General features: G+C 32.9%; 2 protein-coding genes across 3 annotated transcripts in view; one reads left to right on the top strand and one right to left on the bottom strand.

Annotated features, from left to right (window-relative positions):
• LOC126883336 (venom serine protease-like) overlaps nucleotides 1-22,856 on the top strand; it is a 486,705-nt gene that overhangs the window by 335,019 nt on the left and 128,830 nt on the right. The window lies entirely within an intron of this gene.
• The window catches only part of LOC126883335 (protein Cep89 homolog), a 67,167-nt gene that overhangs the window by 43,032 nt on the left and 1,279 nt on the right, over nucleotides 1-22,856 (bottom strand). The window contains exon 2 of one of the 2 annotated variants that reach the window (XM_050648772.1): nucleotides 3,620-3,865. In XM_050648772.1, coding sequence (XP_050504729.1) covers nucleotides 3,620-3,823 — 204 coding nt within the window. In that variant the 5' untranslated portion in view covers nucleotides 3,824-3,865. The remainder of the gene's footprint in view (nucleotides 1-3,619; nucleotides 3,866-22,856) is intronic. The other variant, XM_050648771.1, reaches the window with a different exon arrangement.

Here is a 22,856-nt window from a genome sequence, read left to right as displayed (position 1 = left end):
TCGTTCATCATTTTTTATTCGCATTAAATGCCCGTACCATAAAAGCTGTTTGGATTCTATTGTCTCTACGGTCTTGTAAATGTTTTAACAATAAAACACTGAAAACGTTTGTTTTCTACTTTTACTTTACTTTACTTAATCAGTAGACCCATTTGTACCTTTCGGTGTTGGGCCATTTATAATACAATTCATTAAATTACAATATTTTACAATCTTCTGAATTGTCCTAGCTCTTAACGAACTTTCTCCATTCCTTCCTATTGGATGCTATCTGTGTTGCTTCCTGCCAAGTCTTACCCTTATTCTGCAGTATCTGCGAAATGTCACTGTTACATTCTTTAATGGGTCTTCGTCTTCTATTCTTACCTATTGGTTTGGCGTCCCACACTCTTTTCACTTGTCTATTATTGTCCATCCGGGTTAGATGTCCGAACCATGCAAATTTTTTCTCCTGGATTGAGTCGAGTATCGGTTTGATTTTGAGTCTTTCTCTTATTTCTTCATTTCTGATTCTATCAGTTCTTGTTGTTTTCTATACTTCCACAAAATTTATTTTAACTATGTGACTACAGCTTTTTCGACAGAGTGCCTTTCTCAAGTGATTTAGTGAAGCTCCCAAACGATTTTTTAAAAAGATGTTGCTAACTTTGGCCCTAATTGACATAGGCTAACTTATTTTTTTTAAAGTTCGCGTAAAAATGCCATCTTTTAGAATGTGTGAAAAAAATTTTTTGTACCAGCCATAACAAGAAAGTTATTCAAATTGTTTATAAGGAAAAATTGACGAGAGTCTTTCATAATTATTTATTACTAATAAGTACATTTTTATTAACTTTTTTTAAACAAGTTTGAAAGTTTTATTTAGCTTATGCTGTTTCATTTGACACCTGCAGAATGGTTCTAACAGTATGTTTTTCTGACTTATGTTATTGCAAAAAAAGCTCTCTGGGAAAAACAATTTGAATAAAATATAAACAATTGAATGATTCGCTTCGAAATTTTTGTCCCATATTACGCACCAAAGAACCCTCATTTTACAAAAATTTCAACGCTGTACACTAATTTTTAAAATAGTTATTGCAAAATTAATTTTTCAGAATTTTAGACCTTCTTTCTCAATTATATTAACAATAAATAAGTATATCAACCTTTGTAATACGTCATTTTAAAGCTTTTTCCATGTTCTGTAAGATTTTTGTTCTAAAGTAACCATAAGTTCCACTGTTTTCCCTTGATTTGAAAAACAAAGGAAAAAAGGCCGTTTTTGACACTAAATTGTTTATAAATAAAAATGGCCGCCAGAGCCTACGCAGGAAATAGTTACAATTTGTTCTCATAGGTATTACCTGTCGAAAAAACGCTTCAGTACCCTGGCTGCTCGAGTGTCATGGAAAAAACCTTATTACCCTGGACTATTTATGTTATCACAAAATTAATAAAAATATCCTTTCAGCATCAGATACCAACTAGTCAACTGATCAACGTTTCAAAACAATTTGTTTAGACTGTTTGGATATTTTAATCGACTCTGTGTCCTTCTCTAATACATTCCTTTCACATTCCTAGGTGTGCTTCTAATACAATGATGCATGTCTCCTTGAGAAATTGAGTCCCAAGCAACTCGAATTTCACATCTTAAGCAACACAAATGGGAGCTCACGGGAGCTTCAATTTCCCCTAGAAATCCCTAAATCGTATTAATTTGGACTAAAAAAAAAAAAAATTGTCAGATGACAGCTGTCAAATGACTAACCACTATGTTTAATCCTAATTTACTAATTTTTTAATGAATTTGCCGAAAACTCCAGAAAACGAGGTAAGCAGTAGATACCCTGGGTGCCAGGTACTCCGTAGATAATTTCCGATGTCATATTCGTCGTCAGCGACCCAAAAACCCCCCGAGTAATGATTTTTGGCTAATTTTTTAATGAATTTGCCCGAAAACTCCATAAGAAGTAGGTACCCTGGGCACCAGGTATTCCGGAGATCGCTTCCGATGTCATATGCGTCGTTAGCGACCCCAAAAACCCCGAGTAATTATTTTTGACTAATTTTTTAATAAATTTTTTGCCGAAAACTCCACAAGAGTGCTAAACAGTAGGTACCCTGAGCACCAGGTACTCCGAAAATCACTTCCGATGTCATATTCGTCGTTAGCGGCCCCAAAAACCCCAAGTAATGATTTTTGACTAATTTTTTAATGAATTTTAATGACGAGGTAAACAGTAGGTACCCTTGGCACCAGGTACTCCAAAGATCTCTTTTGACGTCATATTCGTTTTCAGCGTCTCCAAAAACCCCCGAGTAACAAAATTGAACTCATTTCCGCCGATAATTGACGAGTTATTGTCTGTTTCAAACGAACTTTCAACAAGAAAAGTTTCAGATTTAAATAACTATTTACCATTTTAATTTTTATTATAATGGTGAATTCTGCATGTGAGTCTTTTCAGTTTGTTCTATTATAAATTTTGAATAGAGTTGAGGACAAAGAACATTCTTGTCTTAAACCTTTCGTGACAGGAAATGCGTCTGAAATTTTATTTTCCACTTTAAAGGCACTTTTTGCATTACTTTTTACTTATTGATAATATAGGTACGTATCTTGAGAACAATTTCCGAAGTGGAAATTCAAACGTCAAACCATGGGAGAAAAACAACTTAAAATAATCTGCTATGCAGACGACGCAATACTAATCTCTCAAAGTGAAGATGATTTACAACGTATGCTGCGCGAATTTAATATAACCGCTAGAAAATTTAACATGTTAATTTCCCCAAAAAAGACTAAATGCATGGTTATAACAGCAGATCTAATAAGGTGTAAATTAGAACTGGAGGGTCAAATAATAGAACAAGTCATGTAGTTTAAATATCTAGGCATCACACTATGCAGCTACGGAAAGCTCGAAACAGAAGTGGAAGATCAGGTGAATAAAGCAAACAGGGCCGCAGGTTGCCTGAATAAAACAATATGGAGAAATAAAAACATCGGAAAAGAAGTGAAAGCCAGAATTTACAAAACAGTCATCAGACCAATAATGACATACACGGCAGAAACACGACCTGATACAGAAAGGACAAAAAGAATGCTAGAAACAGCAGAGATGAAAACATTTCGAAAAATCGATGGTAAGACGCTGTGGGATAGAGCTAGAAGTGCAGATATACGAAAGAGATGCAAGGTGGATAACATTGATAACTGGGTGAAAAGCAGAAGAGTAGAATGGAACGACCACATAAGCCGAATGACAACAAATAGAGTAGTGAGGACGGCGAGAGACGGTTCCCCAATAGGAAGACGATCAGTGGGAAGCCCACGAAAAAGATGGAATGGCAACTTACTGGAGGCACATTGAAAAACAGACAGAGTAATGTCTATATAAAAAAAAAGAAGAAGAAGAAGAAGAAGAAGAAGAAACTTATTTTAAAGTAAAATTGTGGCTTATTCCCAATAAAAATTGTAAATTGCATTAAGATGCCACAAGGAAATAGCTCAAAACAATATTCATTTAATCTCCTAAAAATTTGAAAATAATGTAGCTGCGATATTGCAATATAATATAAAAATAAACACGGTTTATTTTAGAATTTAGAGAATAAAATAAAAAAATCTTACTTTTGAAGTAATTTCTTGGTTTTTGCAATATTTACTGGAATGAAAATTACCAGAGAAAGTTTTTATTTTATTATTGTCATTATTTGTTTCCTCAATAGCTCTGTGGACTGGAACATCAATTTTTTTCCTTCTAGGTTTTGGGGGTCCTTCTGACATATTCCTTTGACCTCTAGAACAAGCTACTATTTGGAATAAGGGAAGCATATTGATTCACCATTTTACGTGGTATCACATTAAGACACTATACTGAAACATAATCTTAATTTAGAAGATAAATGAGAGTGTTAAGATATATTTAATGATCCTTTTTTGTAGTTTACCACCACTCTATTTACTGGAAGTATAAATGGGGTATTAACCCCGAATTCTTTAGAACTGCATTGATTTTCCGTCAAATTTAAAATTATCTCCCACTTTAAAATTCAGATATGAACGATATGTATTTTTTGTTTTTAGGTGGTGAAAACTACCCCCTGAATTAAAAAAATATAAAACCATAGATGCATTTTATAGGATTGAATTACGTTTAAATATCTTAAATTCTTATGGTTTTATGTTCTGGAATGTTGATTTATGATATTTAAGAATATTTCTAATTTAAAATCCAACACCTTATAATGAAATGAATATAAAAAATATTTTTTAACAGTATAACATGTTTTTTTAGTGGCATATCTAGAAAAAATATCTCCTTGTAGTATGGTAAAAAAGATTAATTTTAACAATGCTTCAACCCTTACTAGTCATAACTACAATGATTTTTTTCCAAAGACTTCAATGATAAACGCTTTATTGATAACAGAATAATATAAAATAAAAATGATTTTATAATTATTTGATTTATTTCTCACAAACTTTGAACTCTTAAATCCATCCCTTACATGATAAGTGAAGAAAGAAAAATTAACACCGAAAAATAGTTTTCTCATGATAAATAATTTAAATAAGTATTAATGAACTAAAAATGGAAATAGACATAAGTACCTATAAGCAAATATACATGGTGTTTTTTATTTTCAAAAAATATATTATTAATAATTAGTGATTATTATAAGGAGAAAGAGAAAAAAATAACACGAAGACGGACTGCAAAAATTCCTCAAAAATGATAAGAAATGTAGCAATGAAATGAAAACAGGAAAGAAATCATCGAGTCAAAACAATTGAGAAAAGATAATCCAAAAAAGTAAACCAGAAAAAAATACTCGATAAAATTGGCAACATTGGAAACGACCACGGATAAATTAAAAAATACCTAGATGAATGTATATTTAAAAATTAATACCCAAATCAAAATGGATTCGTGCAAAATACCTACCTGGAATTTTAAATGTGTCAATTAAAAAAAAAATTGAAGAATTTGAAGTAAAATAATGGAAAGACAAATAATATAGAAATGCTATATTAACGTTAAAAATAAATTAGCAGCTACGAAAAAGAAGAAACAATAAATATATGGATAACAGACATAAAATATATGCAGTTAGCACGTAAAGGTTGGAATAATTTCATTTTTTCGTGACTGGGCGATTTTGGAAATAAATCCCGAACCGGCGAAACAGGTCTATTTTTATTTTAAAATTATGATTTTTTGGCATATATATCATATAGTCTAGGCGCCAAATAGAGGTCACCGTGTCCTTTTCAATTCTGATGGACAAACTCAGTGGTTTCTTATGGATTTTTGGCTGCTGATTACGAATTTCGAGGGTGGAATTCGATCCGAGTGGTCAAAAAATTTTTATAAACAATTTAATTGTTTATAAATTGTTTATAAAGCTCTGGCTCATAAACTAAAAGAGATAAAAAATGTTTCAAATAAAATTTGTTCGTTAATAAAAAACGAAGAAAAAAACGTTTACTTAACTTAAATCCAACAATTAGAACTCCAGATATTGTAAAATTAGTGCACAATGCAAATTGCAAATTGCAAAATAAGTATTTTTCGAAGCTTTATCGATCTTAACTCGGCTTCTACGCGCGCAAATGAGCCTTCGATCTCATTTTAAAGTTTAATGAATATGCTTCCAAACAAAGTTTGTTAAATTACTTTGTCTTCATTTGTTTTAAAGTTATATCCGTTTGAATTTAAAATTTTCTTAAGAAAATTGTACATTAATTTGTTTATAAGGGTTTCAAGCAAATTTGAGCTATAAATAGTTATACTTTAATTAACAATAATGATAGAAGAACTCAAAAGGAACATTTTGAGCTTAAGAAAATATTCGTATGTTTATTTTTGGCCAAGATATCGATATTTTAATAGCGCGCTCTGAGGTGCGAGATTGGCTCACCGCGTAAAGGTTCACGCGCTAACTTCTCCATGCAAATTATAATTTCTATGTATATATACGTTATCTTAATTTTTCATTTTTAAAAATCCTAATAAAATTTGATCATATAATTCTTATAATTAAATCATCATACTGTACCTCACATCACCTTTCATTCTATTTACTTTGTCTTCTATTTTTTGTACTAAATGAGAAAAAAAACATTAAAAACTAATAAAACTAAAAAGCAAGTTGATATTATTTATTAGTACTACATATTTTTACAAACATTATCTTTCATATATGTGCATATTGTGCATCGAGATATACAGAGAATCTCAGCTTTTTTACATCTGCATAAGTTCTTAGAGCAATTTTTACAGTCACATGGTGGTCAAGTCTGTTCTTGTAGGCAGTAAAACTAAAACTTTCTGGGGCTTCAGAGTCTAATTATCTATATGATATCCACATAAAGTGGATCTAGTTCTTTTGCAACATCATCAAGGCACGTTAATTGTGTGTATGCCGCCACAACATAAATGCTCGTTTTATATGCAATTATGATGCTGTAAAAGAACTCGATCCATTCTTATACGGATATCACATATTGGCTCATTTGCATGCGTAGAAGCCGAGTTGCGATCGATAAAGCGTCGAAAAATACTTACATACTTGACTGTGAGCCGATTTTGCGCCTCATAGCGCTCCATTAAAATATCGATGTCCTGATCAAAAATAATCTTTCGAACATTTTAAACAGCTAAAAATGTTCCTTTTCAGTTCTTCTATCATTATTGTTAATTAAAGTATAAATGTTTATAGCTCAAATTTACTTAAAACCCTTATAAACAAATTAATGTACAATTTTTTAAAGAAAATTATAACTTCAAACGGGTATAACTTTAGAACAGATGAAGATAAAGTAATTTGACAAACTTTGTTTGGAAGCAGCCTATTAACGAAGCTTTAAAATGAGACCTTCTAAGGCCCATTTGCAAGCGTAGAAGTTAAGTTACGATCGATAAAGCTTCGAAAAATACTTATTTTGCAATTTGCAATTTGCATTGTGCACTAATTTTACAATATCTTGAGTTCTAACTGTTGGATTTTAGTTTAGTAAACGTTTTTTTCTTAGTTTTTTATTAACGAACAAATTTTATTTGAAACATTATTTTTTATCTCTTTTATTTTATGAGCCAGAGCCTTATAAACAATTTATAAACAATTAAATTGTTTATAACAATTTTTTGACCACTCGGATCGAAATCCACCCTCGAAATTCGTAATCAGCAGCCAAAAATCCATAAGAAACCGTTAGTTTGTCCATCAGAATTGAAAAGGACACGGTGACCCCTCTGGCGCCTAGACTAATACTAGTGAAGTCAATCGATGATTTTTTAAATGAGAATAGATGTTTAGATTTTCTTGTAAACGTACAAGGTAATTTATATTCAATCGATCTTTTTCAAATCGTCTGACATACCAACATGCATTGAAAGACACTTTAATCAGTGTGTTTTGCCAGTGTTGACTTAGGGACCGGAAACGTTGACCATAACAAGAAGAACAGTGCAAAAGATCCGTGTATCTCTAATTTAGCGTGCTATGTTGGGCGTTTCACTACGAGACAAGATGCCAAACCCACCTACGACAAAGATGAGGAGTGGCTGATGCAGTAGAGAGAATAGTAACACTGAACTGGAACTAGACAGATTACGTGAATCGAGTGACAGCTACTAGATGGACAAAGCGGATACTGGAATGCAAGAGGTAAAATATCGAAATAGATGGAAAATTATGAGAGAGACCTATGTTCAGCAGTGGACAAGCCAAGACTGAATGATGATGTGTTTTAATTTACGACTTACTTTTTTTCCAGCCCATACAATGTTTAATAATGAGTTGCTAATTACCAAACTAAACTATCTTTAAAACGAAGTAATAACTACTTTATTTATGGAGTTGCGTTTATTGTACTATTTATTCTAAATGCACTTAATTGTGTTTATGTATTACTTGTACGTTATTAATATTATTATTTAGAACAAATTATAAGGGCAAATGAGCGAGCTTCAGTTATGACCAAATACAAAGAAAAATATCATTGTAAAACTAGTAACAATTGTAGAGTCACAACTTAAGTATAAAAAACGAAATTGGGAAACAATGCAGTCCTATAAATAAACGACTTACTATTTTTAAAATTGTTGACTAGCTGTTGACTAGAATAAAATGAATTTTATATTAGTTTATAACTGATGGAGTACATCGTACATCTACCAAGTAATTAAAAAATTTGCCAAGTGCAGTTTGTAATAGGGACCAAAGATCACAGATTGCTGATGATAGAATATTAAACCCAACTTATGAGAGTGTAGCAAACCCCGAAACCCACGATATGGAACGAAGACTACTAAATGTAGGATTTGAAACACTACCAGAAATTACTAACGAGGTAGTTATAACTACCTTAAAACAGATGAAAAATAGAAAAACTCCTGAAGACGACGGAATAACGAAAGAGATGATTGCAGCTGGAGGCCAAACTACACTTGAGAGCAAAATAATCGACTTACTTGCTGAATTGTACACGTTAGAAGTCTCGAATTTCCTAAGCCTGTTGTCAGATTTGAGTGATTTTTTTAGTATGTTATAGCCTTCAGGCGCGGATCTAGAAATTCATAATAGGGGGGGCCAGACCACAATAACAGTGATCCCACAGCTACCGATTTTTCGGTAGATCTACTGAATACCTGTCAAATCTACCGATCTACCTCATTCTCCTTTTTTCTACCGAAAAATCAAAATTATTAGAAAATTTTTGTAGCGGATAGATTTGGCAGCAGAGTTTAGTCATTTTTCAAGAATTCTTGAATTGCTTTTACTAGCTTGTGACACAGATAGTGCGAATAAGCAGATACGGATTTACCGATATAAATTTTATGACCAGTCCTTTGTCCTTTTATATTATGATTTTGGAGTAAAATGTATCTACCTGAATCTGAATAGTGAAAACTGAAGAATTGTGGCTTATTTTGATATAGAAAATAACTCCAAACTAAAAATAGTATTTATGTTAAAATCTTAAAACAGGAGAAATTTATTTTACACCTTTTTAACTTACAGTATTTCGACATAACTAAAGAACATTAAAAATTTTTCTCGTTCTCAATTGCTTCAATATCCGACATTGTTTTGTTTTTAAACGGTTATAAAGTGTAAAAGATCATGTTTTTGCCTATAAAACATTCCTTGTAGATTTTTGAGAAAAATGTTTCAAATAAATATTCTAGACCTTAATGGTTTCTAATTTGAAATACATAAACAATTGGAGATAATTGCAAAAAACCCTTATTTTTGCAGTAATTTATAAATGTTAATAACTTATAACTATTATTTATTATAACAAAAATGTTTAACTTGTTTAAACAATTATACAGCTTTCAAATAAGAATATTTGTATTTTGAACGCTAATAGGTACACGTGTGGTAAGATTTTTAAAAAGTCTACAACAGGAAAAAATATGCAGTTTTATTTTAGTATAAATAAATAAATTCCTTATAACAAAACTAAAGCATCCCTGATATTTATAGGTCTGGATCCCGCGTACGAAAAAAAAGTTGATTAATAGCAAGCTGAAAATTTGTTGATAGCTTAAGGGTGTCTAGTCGGATAAACTTTGATATATGAGAACACTGAAACAGGGGCAGTTTTAATTGTGGAACAGGTTAAAAATTTGGAACGGTCACACCACGAAAACGGCACATTTATTTTGTCCGACAGAACAGACTTAAACTCTCCGAACAGAGATTAAACTCTCATGCAAAAATCAGACTGCTATTTATCACCTGTCATAATTCCTGTCATTTGACATATTCTATATGTTCCACTCATTAAAACGCCCATTTGGTGATAAATAGCAGTCTGATTTTTGCACGAGAGTTTAATCTCCGTTCGAAGAGTTTAAGTCTGTTCTGTCGGACAAAATACATGTGCCGTTTTCGTGGTCTGACCGTTCCAAATTTTTAACCTGTTCCACAATTAAAACTTCCCCTGTTCCAGTGTTCCCATATATCAAAGTTTGTCCGACTAGACACCCTTAAGCTATTAACAAATTTTCAGCTTGCTATTAATCAACTTTTTTTTCATACGCGGGATCCAGACCTATTAGTATTGCGTTAGTTAGACGGCTCTACTCGAGTTACTTTGGATTAAAAAAATGAAGAAAATTGCTCTATAATACCTAGAAAGCCGAGAAAATACATTTTTTTAAGGTATACCGATTTTGAACTTTGAATGATTTTTATGATGAATGTTGATTATTGATCATTATATGAGGATGAAAGTAGTTTATTTTTGAATACTTGACCTAAAGTATAATTTTTTTGCAATGTGATAGCAAAAGAAGCAAAAATGAAATTTACAGAAATTTGACGATTTCTACCGAAAAAATAGAAGCAGTCTCCCGAAATTTTGTCCAAGGCCTGTGGCAACACTGCTCAAATATTATATTTTCCAGATTTAGACATACGACTCACACTTACTCTAAGGATAAAATACACTATATAATCCTAGATACCTACGGTATCAAAAGGATTGATAGACAATTCACGACTATTAATCTCACTGGTCGTTCTTTACCATAGAGATTAACCTTTCTACCATCAATGGGTAGGTAGTACGCATGGATTATCTAAATAGTAAAATTCAAATTTTTATATCTTTATGGTACCTACCGCAAATTTGAAACGTGACTTTTCATGAGGTAAGGTTTATACCCAGTGTAATGTATTTGCATTTTAAGATATCATTTCTGTTATTCTTTGAATTGAGAAAAATATTTTCATTGTTTATGGCTCCATCGGTACCCAAACAAATGCGGCTTCAATTTATTTTTCAGAAAAGGCTGGTTTTATTAGATTTTATTGCTTCTTTCAATAATTCTTTGGAAGCGGTTGTCGTTTAATTTAGTGTTCTACTGATGGATTAAAGTTTAGAGTTGACAGAAAAAAATAATAAATAATAACAAAAAAAAAATACTTATAGACTAAATACAATAGGGGGGTCTATAGACCCTTTGACCCCCCCATGTATCCGCGACTGATAGCCTTATTATTTTAGAAAATCGATGTAATATTATTGTTGATAGACAGGTAAAGGTCATTTTATACCGAGTGTAACAATCATGCTGTGTTTTTTTCTTAAAGTTCGGAACACCCTGTGGAATATTCTAGCATATAAAAAATATTTAAATTAAAACTCAATTGTAGCCTTAGGCTTTATTAACATCCTATTTTTTGATTTATTTGCTTATGTTGGATAATAAAAAAGTTAGATACGTTAATAGCGATGTTTTTTATCATTTAAATTCTAATTTTCTGCTTAGTTTAATAAACAAGCCTAAAGTAGGCTATGAGAAATTAACAATTTAATGGATGTCAAATGGTTAACAGTCAAAAAGTGTCTGGTTTGTTGTAAAAATTAGTAAATTTATTATTTAAAGTTTCAATTAAGTCCGCAGTTTTTTTTGTTAATTGGTGGAAATGGAATGCGCTAAAAGGAATTTGACTCGCGATGAGTGTGTTCAAGCAGTGATCTTACATAGCGAAAGACTTAGCTACCATGCTATCGGCTCCTTATATTGATAACAATTTTTTGCTAATGCACGATGATGCAAGATCTCACGTTCACGAACTGTAACCGAATATTTACAACAGGTAAATCTTCGAGCTTCGCATTGGCCATCGCATAGTCCAGATCTTAACCGGATCGAACATTTGTGGGACATAATTGGCAGAAGACTACGACAGCGTTTGCCACCTCCTAGAACCTTACAAGAGGTAGAAACAGTAGCTCTCGAGATTTGGAATGATATTGATTAAGACCAAATAGCATATATTATTTATAATATAAAAGTACACTTTTTTATTATCGAGCATAATAAGCGAATGAATCAAAAAACAAGATGTTAAGAAAGCCTAAAGCTATAATTGAGTTTTAATTTAAATATTTTTTATATGCTAGAATATTACACAGGGTGTTCCTAACTTCAAGAAAAAACCACACCACGATTGTTACACCCGGTATAAAATTACCTTTATCTGTCTATCAACAATAATATTACATCGATTTTCTTAAACAGTAAAGCTATAACATACTACAAAAATCACTCAAATCGGATAACAGGTTTAGGAAATTCGAGATTTTTAACGTGTACAATTCTGCACTTTTAACGTGTACAATTCTGCAAGTGAGTCGAGTATTTTGCTCTCAAGTGTATTTTGGAGGCAGTTAAAATATTAATGAACAAGTGTCCCTTAGGGGGTGCTATTCCAACCTCTTGGCAAGATGCGCAGGTACAAGAAAGGAGAAAACACAAACTTGAAAATTAGAGACCAATAAGCCTGTTACCACATCCGTAAAACTGCTTACCAAAATAATTACCAACAGACTATCAAATAAATTCGATAGTTACCAACCTCTTGAACAAGCGGGATTCCGCTAAGGTTATAGTACCATAGACCATAGAACACCTATAGACAATAAGGACACTTATCGAAAAGTGTAACGAATACAACGAACCTCTTCAATTGGTATTTGTGGATTACAATAAGGCATTCGATTCCATAGAACTCTGGGTCGTATTAAAAGGAATGAATAACGCAAAGATTGATTCCAAATATAGAATACTCCTAAAATACCGGGTGTCCACTTATATTTAACTACCCCATTTTAACTACCTATAACTTCTAAACGGCTCAAGATAGAAATATGCGGTTTTCGCTGAAACGTTTTATTTTAGTAAAAGTTTTGTCTGAATGGATTGAATTTTTTATATCGCTTTCAAGTACGAAAACAAAAATGGCGGATTTTTGAAAAAAACGTTGTTGACTTTTTTTAATGGAACACCCAGTATATTTTTTTGTAAATTGAAGAAAGGTCATTTACCTATCCAGCGATATAAAGTTTTTTAAAATCAGAGAGACTAAGTTTTCACTCTAATGGCATATAAAACAACATAATGCTATTCTACATCCCACCAGAATGAAAACAATGGGAACCTTCTCTGGTTACACCTCCGAGGCTTCTACAATTTGCAAGCCATACGGATGCTGAGACTAAGGAAGATGAGGGAATTCTACAATTTGCAATTCACGTCCCATCTGCTCAGCGCGGTAAAGTTCCAACGAGAATGGTTCCCTTCATACTCCACACAGAGTAAATGTAAATCAAAAATGAATAACCATTTTCAATTTCGTTGCAAAACGAAAACACAGCCGAACCATATTCTAGTCCAATCAGAGAGTGCCGCAAGCACCCCTACCGGTTTCGAAACTTATTAGTCTCTCATCAGGAGGCACATATGCTGCTTTCGAATATGGTTCGGCTGTGTTTTCGTTTTGCAACGAAATTGAAAATGTTTATTCATTTTTGATTTACATTTACTCTGTGTGGAGTATGAAGGGAACCATTCTCGTTGGAACTTTACCGCGCTTAGCAGATGGGACGTGAATTTCAAATTGTAGAATTCCCTCATCTTCCTTAGTCTCAGCATCCGTATGGCTTGCAAATTGTAGAAGCCTCGGAGGTGTAACCAGAGAAGGTTCCCATTGTTTTCATTCTGGTGAGATGTAGAATAGCATTATGTTGTTTTATATGCCATTAGAGTGAAAACTTAGTCTTTTTGCTAGCAGTTGCCGCTAGGGCATCTATGCCATTTCGTTCGTTGCAATCCGGGACTGCACGCTGGGGTTTGTTTTGGTTGAATCAGGGAGAGCAGCATATGTACCTCCTGATGAGAGACTAATAAGTTTCGAAACCGGTAGGGGTGCTTGCGGCACTCTCTGATTAGACTAGAATATGGTTCGGCTGTGTTTTCGTTTTGCAACGAAATTGAAAATGGTTATTCATTTTTTTTTATTTTTTTTTAAATCGTTTGCCAAATCACTGAGTAATTAATTTTTAAAATGAGAGGTGCAACATGGGTATCACATACCTAAATAACATATATTTTTTTCATAACTAAGCAAATTGATATTATGTTATGTGATTTCCACATTGCATCTCTCATTTTAAAAATTAATTGCTGTCATTTGACAACCTATTTTAAAAAAATTTATATCGCTGGATAGGTAAATGACTGCTTTTTCAAGTTTTTAGGTAAATGACCATTTTTTATATCGATTTTAAATAAAAAATGGCGGATTTTTGAAAAAAAAAACGTTGTTGACTTTTTTTATTAAAACACCCAGTATATTTGTATATTTGTAACTTGAAAAAAATGGTCATTTACCTATCCAGAGATATAAAATTTTTTAAAATCGGTTGTCAAATGAGTAAGAAATTAATTTTTAAAATGAGAGATGCAATGTGGAAATCACATAACATAATATCAATTTGCTTAGTTATGTTATTTAGGTATGTGATATCCACGTTGCACCTCTCATTTTAAAAATTAATTACTCAGTGATTTGACTACTTATTTTGAAAAACTTTATATCGCTGGATAGGTGAAGGACCTTTCTTTCAATTTACAAAAAATATACTGGGTGTTCGATTTAAAAAAAATCAACAACGTTTCTTTCAAAAATCCGCCATTTTTGTTTTCGTATTTGAAAGCCAAATAAAAAATTCAATCCATTCAGACAAAACTTTTACTAAAATAAAACATTTCAGCGAAAACCGCATATTTCTATCTTGAGCCGTTTAGAAGTTATAGGCAATTAAAATGGGGGAAAATATAAGTGGACACTCGGTATATACAGAGTTGGGCTAAAGTATGGAACCAAGCAAATATCTTTGAAACGAAAAGAACAATATTTATGAAACTTTGCATGCAAGTACAGTGACGCAAAAGGCATCTGATGCCCTATTTTTTGTTACTACACCACTTCCGGTTTCACCGGAAATACCCTTAACTTATTTACTTTAAATGGGACACCCTGTATATTTTTGCAGATTTTAAAAGAACTTGTTATTTTTAATTCATACATACCAAGTTTGGAAGGAAAAACTATTAAAACAAGAAATAAATCTCTTTAGAGTTAAAAAATAGGTTAATTTATTTCTTCTTCTTCTTCTTCTTGTGCCACTCCTATCGGAGATTGGAAATCATCAAGGCTACCCTGACTTTGTTTACAGCTGACCTAAAAAGTTCATTAGTGGTGCAGCCAAACCACTCTCTTAAATTCCGTAACCATGACATTCTTCTACGGCCTGGATTCCGTTTTCCTTCTATTTTCCCTGCATTATATTCCGAAGTAATGCGTATTTATGACCTCTCATCAGATGACCCAAATACTCGAGTTTAATTTATTTACGTTAGACCAATGATATTAAAAATAAAAAAAAATAATTTCAAATGTTGAAAATGTTTGCTGTTCACCTTACTGTTGAAAATGTTTGCTGTTTACCTCCTGACAACGTGCAAGCCTATAAATAAATTCGTGAGTCACTTTTTGCAAGATTTCTCCACGTATTAGTTCACATTCATCAATTATTATTCTTTGTCTCAAATCCTGCAAGCATGTTGGTCGCCTAACGTAAACACGTAATTTTAGATAACCCACAGAAAAAAATCTAACGGGTTGAGGTCCGGAGAACGAGAGAGCCACTCTATGAATCCTCTACGTCCAATCCATGGATTTGGAAAATTCATTTCCAAAAAATGAAAGTTCACCATAACCTATTATCATTAATATTTCAATACGATCTTTTCCACTTAAATGAACCATTTTTAATACAACTTATTTCTGTCAATTAGTTCAGTAACAGTTTTACCTACTATACTAAATTCAAATAAGTCATGCAGTGCATGTAAACAACAATTTTAGTCTACAGTATAGATGGTACTCGTTTATTTCCTATTACGTTGTATTAATATAAAAAATTATCTACAGACATTTTTAACAAATTTTCTCTACCAAATTTGGTATGTATGAATTAAAAATAACAAGTTCTTTTAAAATCCGCAAAAATATATAGGGTGTCCCATTTAAATTAAATAAGTTAAGGGTATTTCCGGTGAAACCGGAAGAGGAATAGTAACAAAAAATATGGCAACAGATGCCTTTTGCGTCACTGTACTTGCATGCAAAGTTTCATAAATATTGTTCTTTTCGTTTCAAAGATATTTGCTTGGTTCCATACTTTATCCCAACCCAGTATACGACAATGCAAATATGCAAATAAATGTATTAGAAGGTCTAAAAATAAGCAAAATTAGAACGGAGAGAGGAGTTAGACAGGGAGACACTATCTCTCCAAAATTATTTACTCTTGCATTAGAAGCTGTGTTCAAGACGTTAAATTGGGAACAACGTGGAATTAAAACTGATGGTAGATTTTTAAGTCATCTAAAATTTGCCGATGGCATAGCACTCATAAGCAACAATACAGAAGAACTAATCTACATGTGATGGGAGCTTAAACAAGCATATGAGAAAATCGGTTTAAACATTAATTTAAATAAAACAAAAGTGATGACAAATCCAGATATCGCAATTGATTTAGATGGAAGTGAGATTGAAAATGTCGGAGTGTATAGGTCACACGATCAAACTAGGCAAACAAAATCAAACGGCAGAAATAACTAGAAGAATCCTAATAGTCCAAGAGGCAGCGCTGAAAAATTTCTCTGAATATACTTAAGGCTATGGGTACATAATTCTCACATATTTTACGGCTGTCCCTACTTTTTCTGTCTTTACACGGCAAATTACGTGTAGTAAAATTCTCACTGGTATGGAAACTGCAGATGTAAACATTAGGTTGACAGTGACATTGTCATTAGAAACGTAGAGATGGCTATTTCAGTTTTGTTCAGTTTTTGAATGTTCTTGGATAACCTTTACTTGTATATATGATCGGATTATGTTTTCACTGGTTATATATTCAGTGGTTACCATTATTTATATACTATATAAATAGTCGAAAAAGAAAAAAGTTTATAAGCGGAAACAGAAGACCAACTTAAGATATGGATGAACATATTATCAGAAGAAAGTCACAGGCTGTTAAAGTCATTCTTCAGAGTTCCCAAAGCTTCATATACCTGGGCAGAGAGCTAAATACTCAACTAGACCACTGAAAAGAAATCATAAGATGCATTGAAATAGCAAGGTCTGGTTTCATGAACATGCGTAAAATGCTCTGTAACCCCAAGCTATCAGTCACAATAATATTGAGAACACTAAAGTGTTATGTGCGAATGTGTGGTCTCTATTACTATATGGTTGCGAGACCTGGACATTAAAACAGTATGACGTTAATAAATTGAATTTATTCGAAATGTGGATGAACCGCCGAATGTTAAGAATAAGCTGGGCCAGCAGAACCATGAATGAAAAATTACTGAAAATAATAAACACACGTCCTCATCTGGTCAATACTATCAAAATTAGATAGACGTCATATGTAGGACACATAATGCGCCATAGGGAATTTGAGCAGCTCCAGGTAATATTAAATGGCAAGATCGAAGGTAAAAGGGGTTAAAGAAGAAAGAAAAAATCTTGGCTCCGAAACATCAGAGATTGGACCCACACAACAAGAAATGACTTAATTCATCAAGCCCAGAATGAGTGACTCAGATCCGAAGCGACAAAAGAGTTACGCGAGGATAAAAATGAACAATTGTTATTTGTTAATCTTCTTCACAATTATTAAATTTTATTTGATAAAAGAATGACCCAAAAATTAAGAATCTTCTTCTTAGTTTGTAAATTTTTCTATGACACACATTCATAAATGCTGTCATATTGTAACAAAACAATACCTACGCCGAAGACGTCCACCCACCAACTTCACTTAACCTGAAGCAAAATACTACTAAACAAGCACATACTTCAAAAGCGTCGTACATTCTTCTATGTAGGCTGGTAAATATTAGCAAATAATACGGAGAAAAGCAAATGCTTTTTAAGTGTAGTGAAATCTTCAAAAATGTAGTACGTACTTGAAGCATTAGCATTTACTACATTTTATGCCACCATGGGCACTTTACTTTATAGCTAAACTCATACCAATTTACGGTTATCGGAACAAACTCTTATAAAATAATACTCTTATTTGAACTTTAATGACTTGAAATACTTGGATTTTCCATAAATAATATATAAACAATAAATAACTTTTTATTAATTGTACGCCTTAAATCAATTATTATTTTTCAAATACACTATCAATACTATTTAATAAACAACTCTTTGATTGATTTTATTATCATCGTAAAAGCGTTAAAAAGCAGTAGCAGAATGAACTGCTATATCAAAATAGCGGGTCGGATACATCTCTACTTGTCACTGTCTTGAGTCTTGTCATAACATTATATTATTCAAATGAGTGCGTTTTATGACAAAGATAGCGAGTGATCGATTTCCACGGACACGGTGTCCATTTTTTTCGAATCCTGAAAAAACTAATAAATACTTTTAAAAGATTTAAACACAAAATGAAAGACTAAATTATTATCGAGGGCCGAAGACCCTTAGAATATATAAGAAGTTTCTTTCGAATGAGATATTTGAAATTAAAAATCACACTACATTTTCTCTTAGTTTTTCACCCCTGTAACTTATTAAAATATTAACATTATAGAAGTTTTCAGGGACTTTCGGCCCTCGCTAATAACGTAATCTTTCATTCTGCGTTTAAATTTTTGAAAAATACTTATTAGTTTTCTCAGGATTCGAAAAAAATGAATCCCCATTTGAATTGCATTGCAGCCGAAAATACGTACCGATCCTCTTAAGCTAGTAATTTCACAGTTAATTACTGTGATTGTGTAGAGAAACATACTGCGGTCGGTCAAGCGAAACGTAGAACAGGGGTTACTGATAGGTTATCAAAGTTGCTTTCCTACGAAGGTAATGCAATCAATTTACTCAGGCTGAAAATCAGTACACACATTCTAAATTGAATAATAATAAAAGTTATTATAGTCGGTCAGCTGTATGACGGGACAGAGCCGGTCGGTCGGCCCCAATGAATGTACAGGGTTATTCACTATACTTTGACTCCTCTCTAAACTGCTTTATTTACAGAATTAGAAAAAAATGTAAAATACAAAACTTATTCAATTTTTAAATTATGATTTTTTGACATATATATCGTACTAGTGACGTCATCCATCTGGGCGTGATGACGTAATCAACCATTTTTTAAATGAGAAAGGGGGTCGTGTGCTAACTCATTTGAAAGGTTATTCAATTCCCTATTCAGTAATATAAACATTAACATGATTGTTTATACAGTGTGTCCAAAATTTTTTTTAAATTAAATTAACTGTTTAATTAATAATTCAAAAAAATTTTTGGACACCCTGTATAAATAATGATCTTAATGTTTATATTACTGCATAGAGGATTGAATAACCTTTCAAATGAGTTAGCACACGACCCCTATTCTCATTTAAAAAAATAGTCGATTACGTCATCACTCCCAGATGGATGACGTCACTAGTACGATATATATGTCAAAAAATCATAATTAGAAAATTGAATAACTTATGCATTTTACATTTTTTCTAATTATGTAAATAAAGCAGTTTACAAGGGGGTCAAGATATAGTGAATAACCCTGTAAGTACATTCATTGGGGCCGACCGACCGGCTCTGTCCCGTCATACAGCTGACCGATTATAATAACTTTTATTTTTATTCAATTTAGAATGTGTGTACTGATTTTCAGCCTTAGTAAATGGATTTAATCACCTCCTTAGGTAAGCAACTTTGACAAGCTGTCAGTACCACCTGTTCTACATTTCCCTTGACCGACCGCAGTATGTTTCTCTACACAATCACGGTAATCAACTGTGAAAAAACTAGCTTTAGGGCCGGTTGTTCGAACGCTAATCAACAATGATCATTATCAAATATTCAATTACTCTCACCAAAACTGTCAATGTCAACTTTGTTTGGGTTGCTGAAAACATAATAAATTACAATTTTGAGATTTAATATTAATTATGTTAATAATTATTGTTATATTAATTGATTATAGTCTCAGAATTGTAATTAATTATGTTTTTAAAGTTGACATTGACAGTAATTAATTATTTGATAATGATCATTGTTGATTAGCGTTCGAACAACCGGCCCTTAGTAAATTCAGAGAGATTTTTCGTTGCTGCCTCTCTGTCTATAATAACTTGGGCAGCAGTAGGAAGACTCAGTGATGTGCTGAAAAACAAAAAGATACCAATAAATCTAAAGAACAGTTCAACACAACTACCAGTTATGACCTATGGAATGGAGACCATGACACTTACAGAGGTATCAACCAATAGATTGAGATCGACACAGAGGGCGATCGAACGAGCTATGTTAGGAGTATCTCTGAGGCAACGTATAACGAAATGAGGACGTACGAAGCAGGACGAAGGTGAAAGATGTAATTGGAATAATTGCGCAAATGAAATGGAACATGGAAATGGGTAGGATACGTGGCACGACAAAACATCGAGAGGTAGACGAGAAACATTGTACGTTGGAGACTGTTGTGTAATTAAGGATTAAGTTTTACGTTTATTTGTGTTAGTCTGTATGCAGCTTAAGACCATGAGCTTTAGGCGGCACACATAGTGAAAGCGGTTTCCGCTAGCGGGCAAACCGCGTGGTTCTCTCGCGCGGGTATGGTAACACAGTGAAGACGGGTAAAAGCGAGAGAGATCGTTCAAATCTGGCAGTTGCGTCTACTACTTGTAGCAAAATGTCGTCTTCCGATGATGATATAATTGCTTTAGATTCTGTTTTGACTAAACTGAAAAGAAAGAGAGTTGATGTACATCCTATTAATCGAGAAAGATTAATTTATGGAGAATATCATCTATTTCAAAAATTAAAAGATAATGAACGATTCTTCCAGTATATGAGAATGACTCAAGAGACTTTTAAATATATTTTGGAGAAAGTGGAGTATCGTTAAAAACAATATTAAACGCTCAACTTACAGTCAACCAACAGAATATCGAAAGAGTTGAGAATATACATATCTGGGTACGAATTTAAATAGCGAATGGGACTACTCAGAAATTAAACAGCGAATAATAAAAGCGAAAGCAGCATACTTTAGAATGAGACCCATTTTCAACAGTCGAGACATATCATTAAAAACAAAATACCGTCTGTTGAAATGCTATATATTCACAGTTCTGCTCTACGGAATGGAAGCTTGGTCACTAACTGTTACATCTATGAATCGGCTCGAAGCTTTCGAAATGTGGTGTTATAGGAGCATCTTACGCATATCCTGCGTTGACCGAATTACTAACGTGGAATTCCTGCGTAGAATGGGGAAAGAGTGTGAATTTCTCATAACCATCAAAACAAAAAAATTAGAATATCTAGGACATGTAATGAGAAATCAAGAACGTTACGGCCTTCTCCAACTGATTCTCCAAGGGAAGGTATGTAAATGGTAAAAGAGGACCGGGAAGAAGACGCATTTCCTGGCTTCAAAATTTACAAAAGTGGTATAATACCACTACCACTGAACTGTTCCGCGCTGCGGTAGACAAAGTCAAGATAGCCATGATGATCGCCAACATCCGGAACGGATAGGCACTTTAAGAAGAAGAAGGAGTATCGTTTAATTAAAAACTGGTGTAATTTACATAAGCAGGCTATCCTTCCGGAAGAAAGGCTTGTTATAACATTAAGGTAAGTAGTTTTGTTGTAAATTTATTTTTCAAGTACTGATTTAGTTAATAGTTAATACTGGAATGGTTTTAGAAATACCTAAGTAACACAAAATTACGGTTTCAATAAGATTGATTTTATTACTTTTGTTTATTATAATGTACAATTATTTATAAAATTAATCCATGGAGAACTATTAATTCTTATTATAAAAGAGCGAATAAACTAAATTATCATTGCAGTAAACATTAAAACCGCGCGGAAAAACTAAATTCTCATTCTAGCAAAAGCGGTCAGGCGGGTTGAGGCGGTTGGACCGCGCGGACCTGCTTTGACTATGTTCGTGTACATTTAAAGACGTGCATTCTTTTTGAAAACGTTTAAAAGCGGGTCCCGCTAGCGTTGCCCGCTAGCGGAAACCGCCTCCACTGCGTGCGCCGACTTAGTGTGTAGCTGGCTTAAGCTGACAGCAGACAGACGATAATGATGGCCGCTTGTTAGAGCCTATAAAATGTTATGTAGATCTTAGGAAATAAAATAAAGTTATTAAATAAAACCAACCTGCCAGTTACAGTTTCTGAGTTTTATTTTTCAAATTTATTATATGATGATACTCCTAGTTCTAGTTTACGTGTCATGTTGAAAATAATATAGAGGCTGTAAGTGTGTCATCTGAGATGGAATCTGCTGATGAATTAGAAAACACAGTCATAGAAACACAAAATACCTCCACTGAAACAGCACAGAATGAGGAATCCAAAGATAATACTAATTGCTGTGGCAACCCTGTTGGTCATAATGAGGAACAGCTGTCCATCTCAGGTAACAGACATCAAGTTACTGAAAATAACATAGAGTTCATATTTGAAAGTGACTCAGAAACTGATACAAATAGTAAAATAAGTGAATACCCTTCTGACAGTGATAAAAATTCACCTCTTATAAAAAAGAAACCACGTGAATGTAAAAAACCAAATTATATTAAGGTCTTTTTCTTATATTAATGTTTTTGTCAAAAAAAAAGAAAAAGCGTATTGTGTAATTAAGAACTAAGTTTTATGTTTATTTGTGTTAGTCTGTATGCAGCTTAAGACCATGAGCTTTAGTGTATAGCTGGCTTAAGCTGACAGCAGACAGACGATAATGATGGCCGCTTGTTAGAGCCTATAAAATAATATGTAGATCTTAGAAAATAATATAATAAAGTTATTAAAAATACTTATTTGTATAATATCCATACACTGGCGGATCCAGGGGAGTGTCACAGGGGTCATGACCCCCCCCATAATTGTAAACCCACGTATACTAGGGTTGGTAAGACTAAG

Source organism: Diabrotica virgifera, chromosome 4 (assembly GCF_917563875.1).
Source record: "Diabrotica virgifera virgifera chromosome 4, PGI_DIABVI_V3a".
NCBI lineage: Eukaryota > Metazoa > Arthropoda > Insecta > Coleoptera > Chrysomelidae > Diabrotica > Diabrotica virgifera.
Note: the sequence above shows the minus strand (reverse complement) of the source record. Positions and strands in the feature narration are given on the sequence as shown.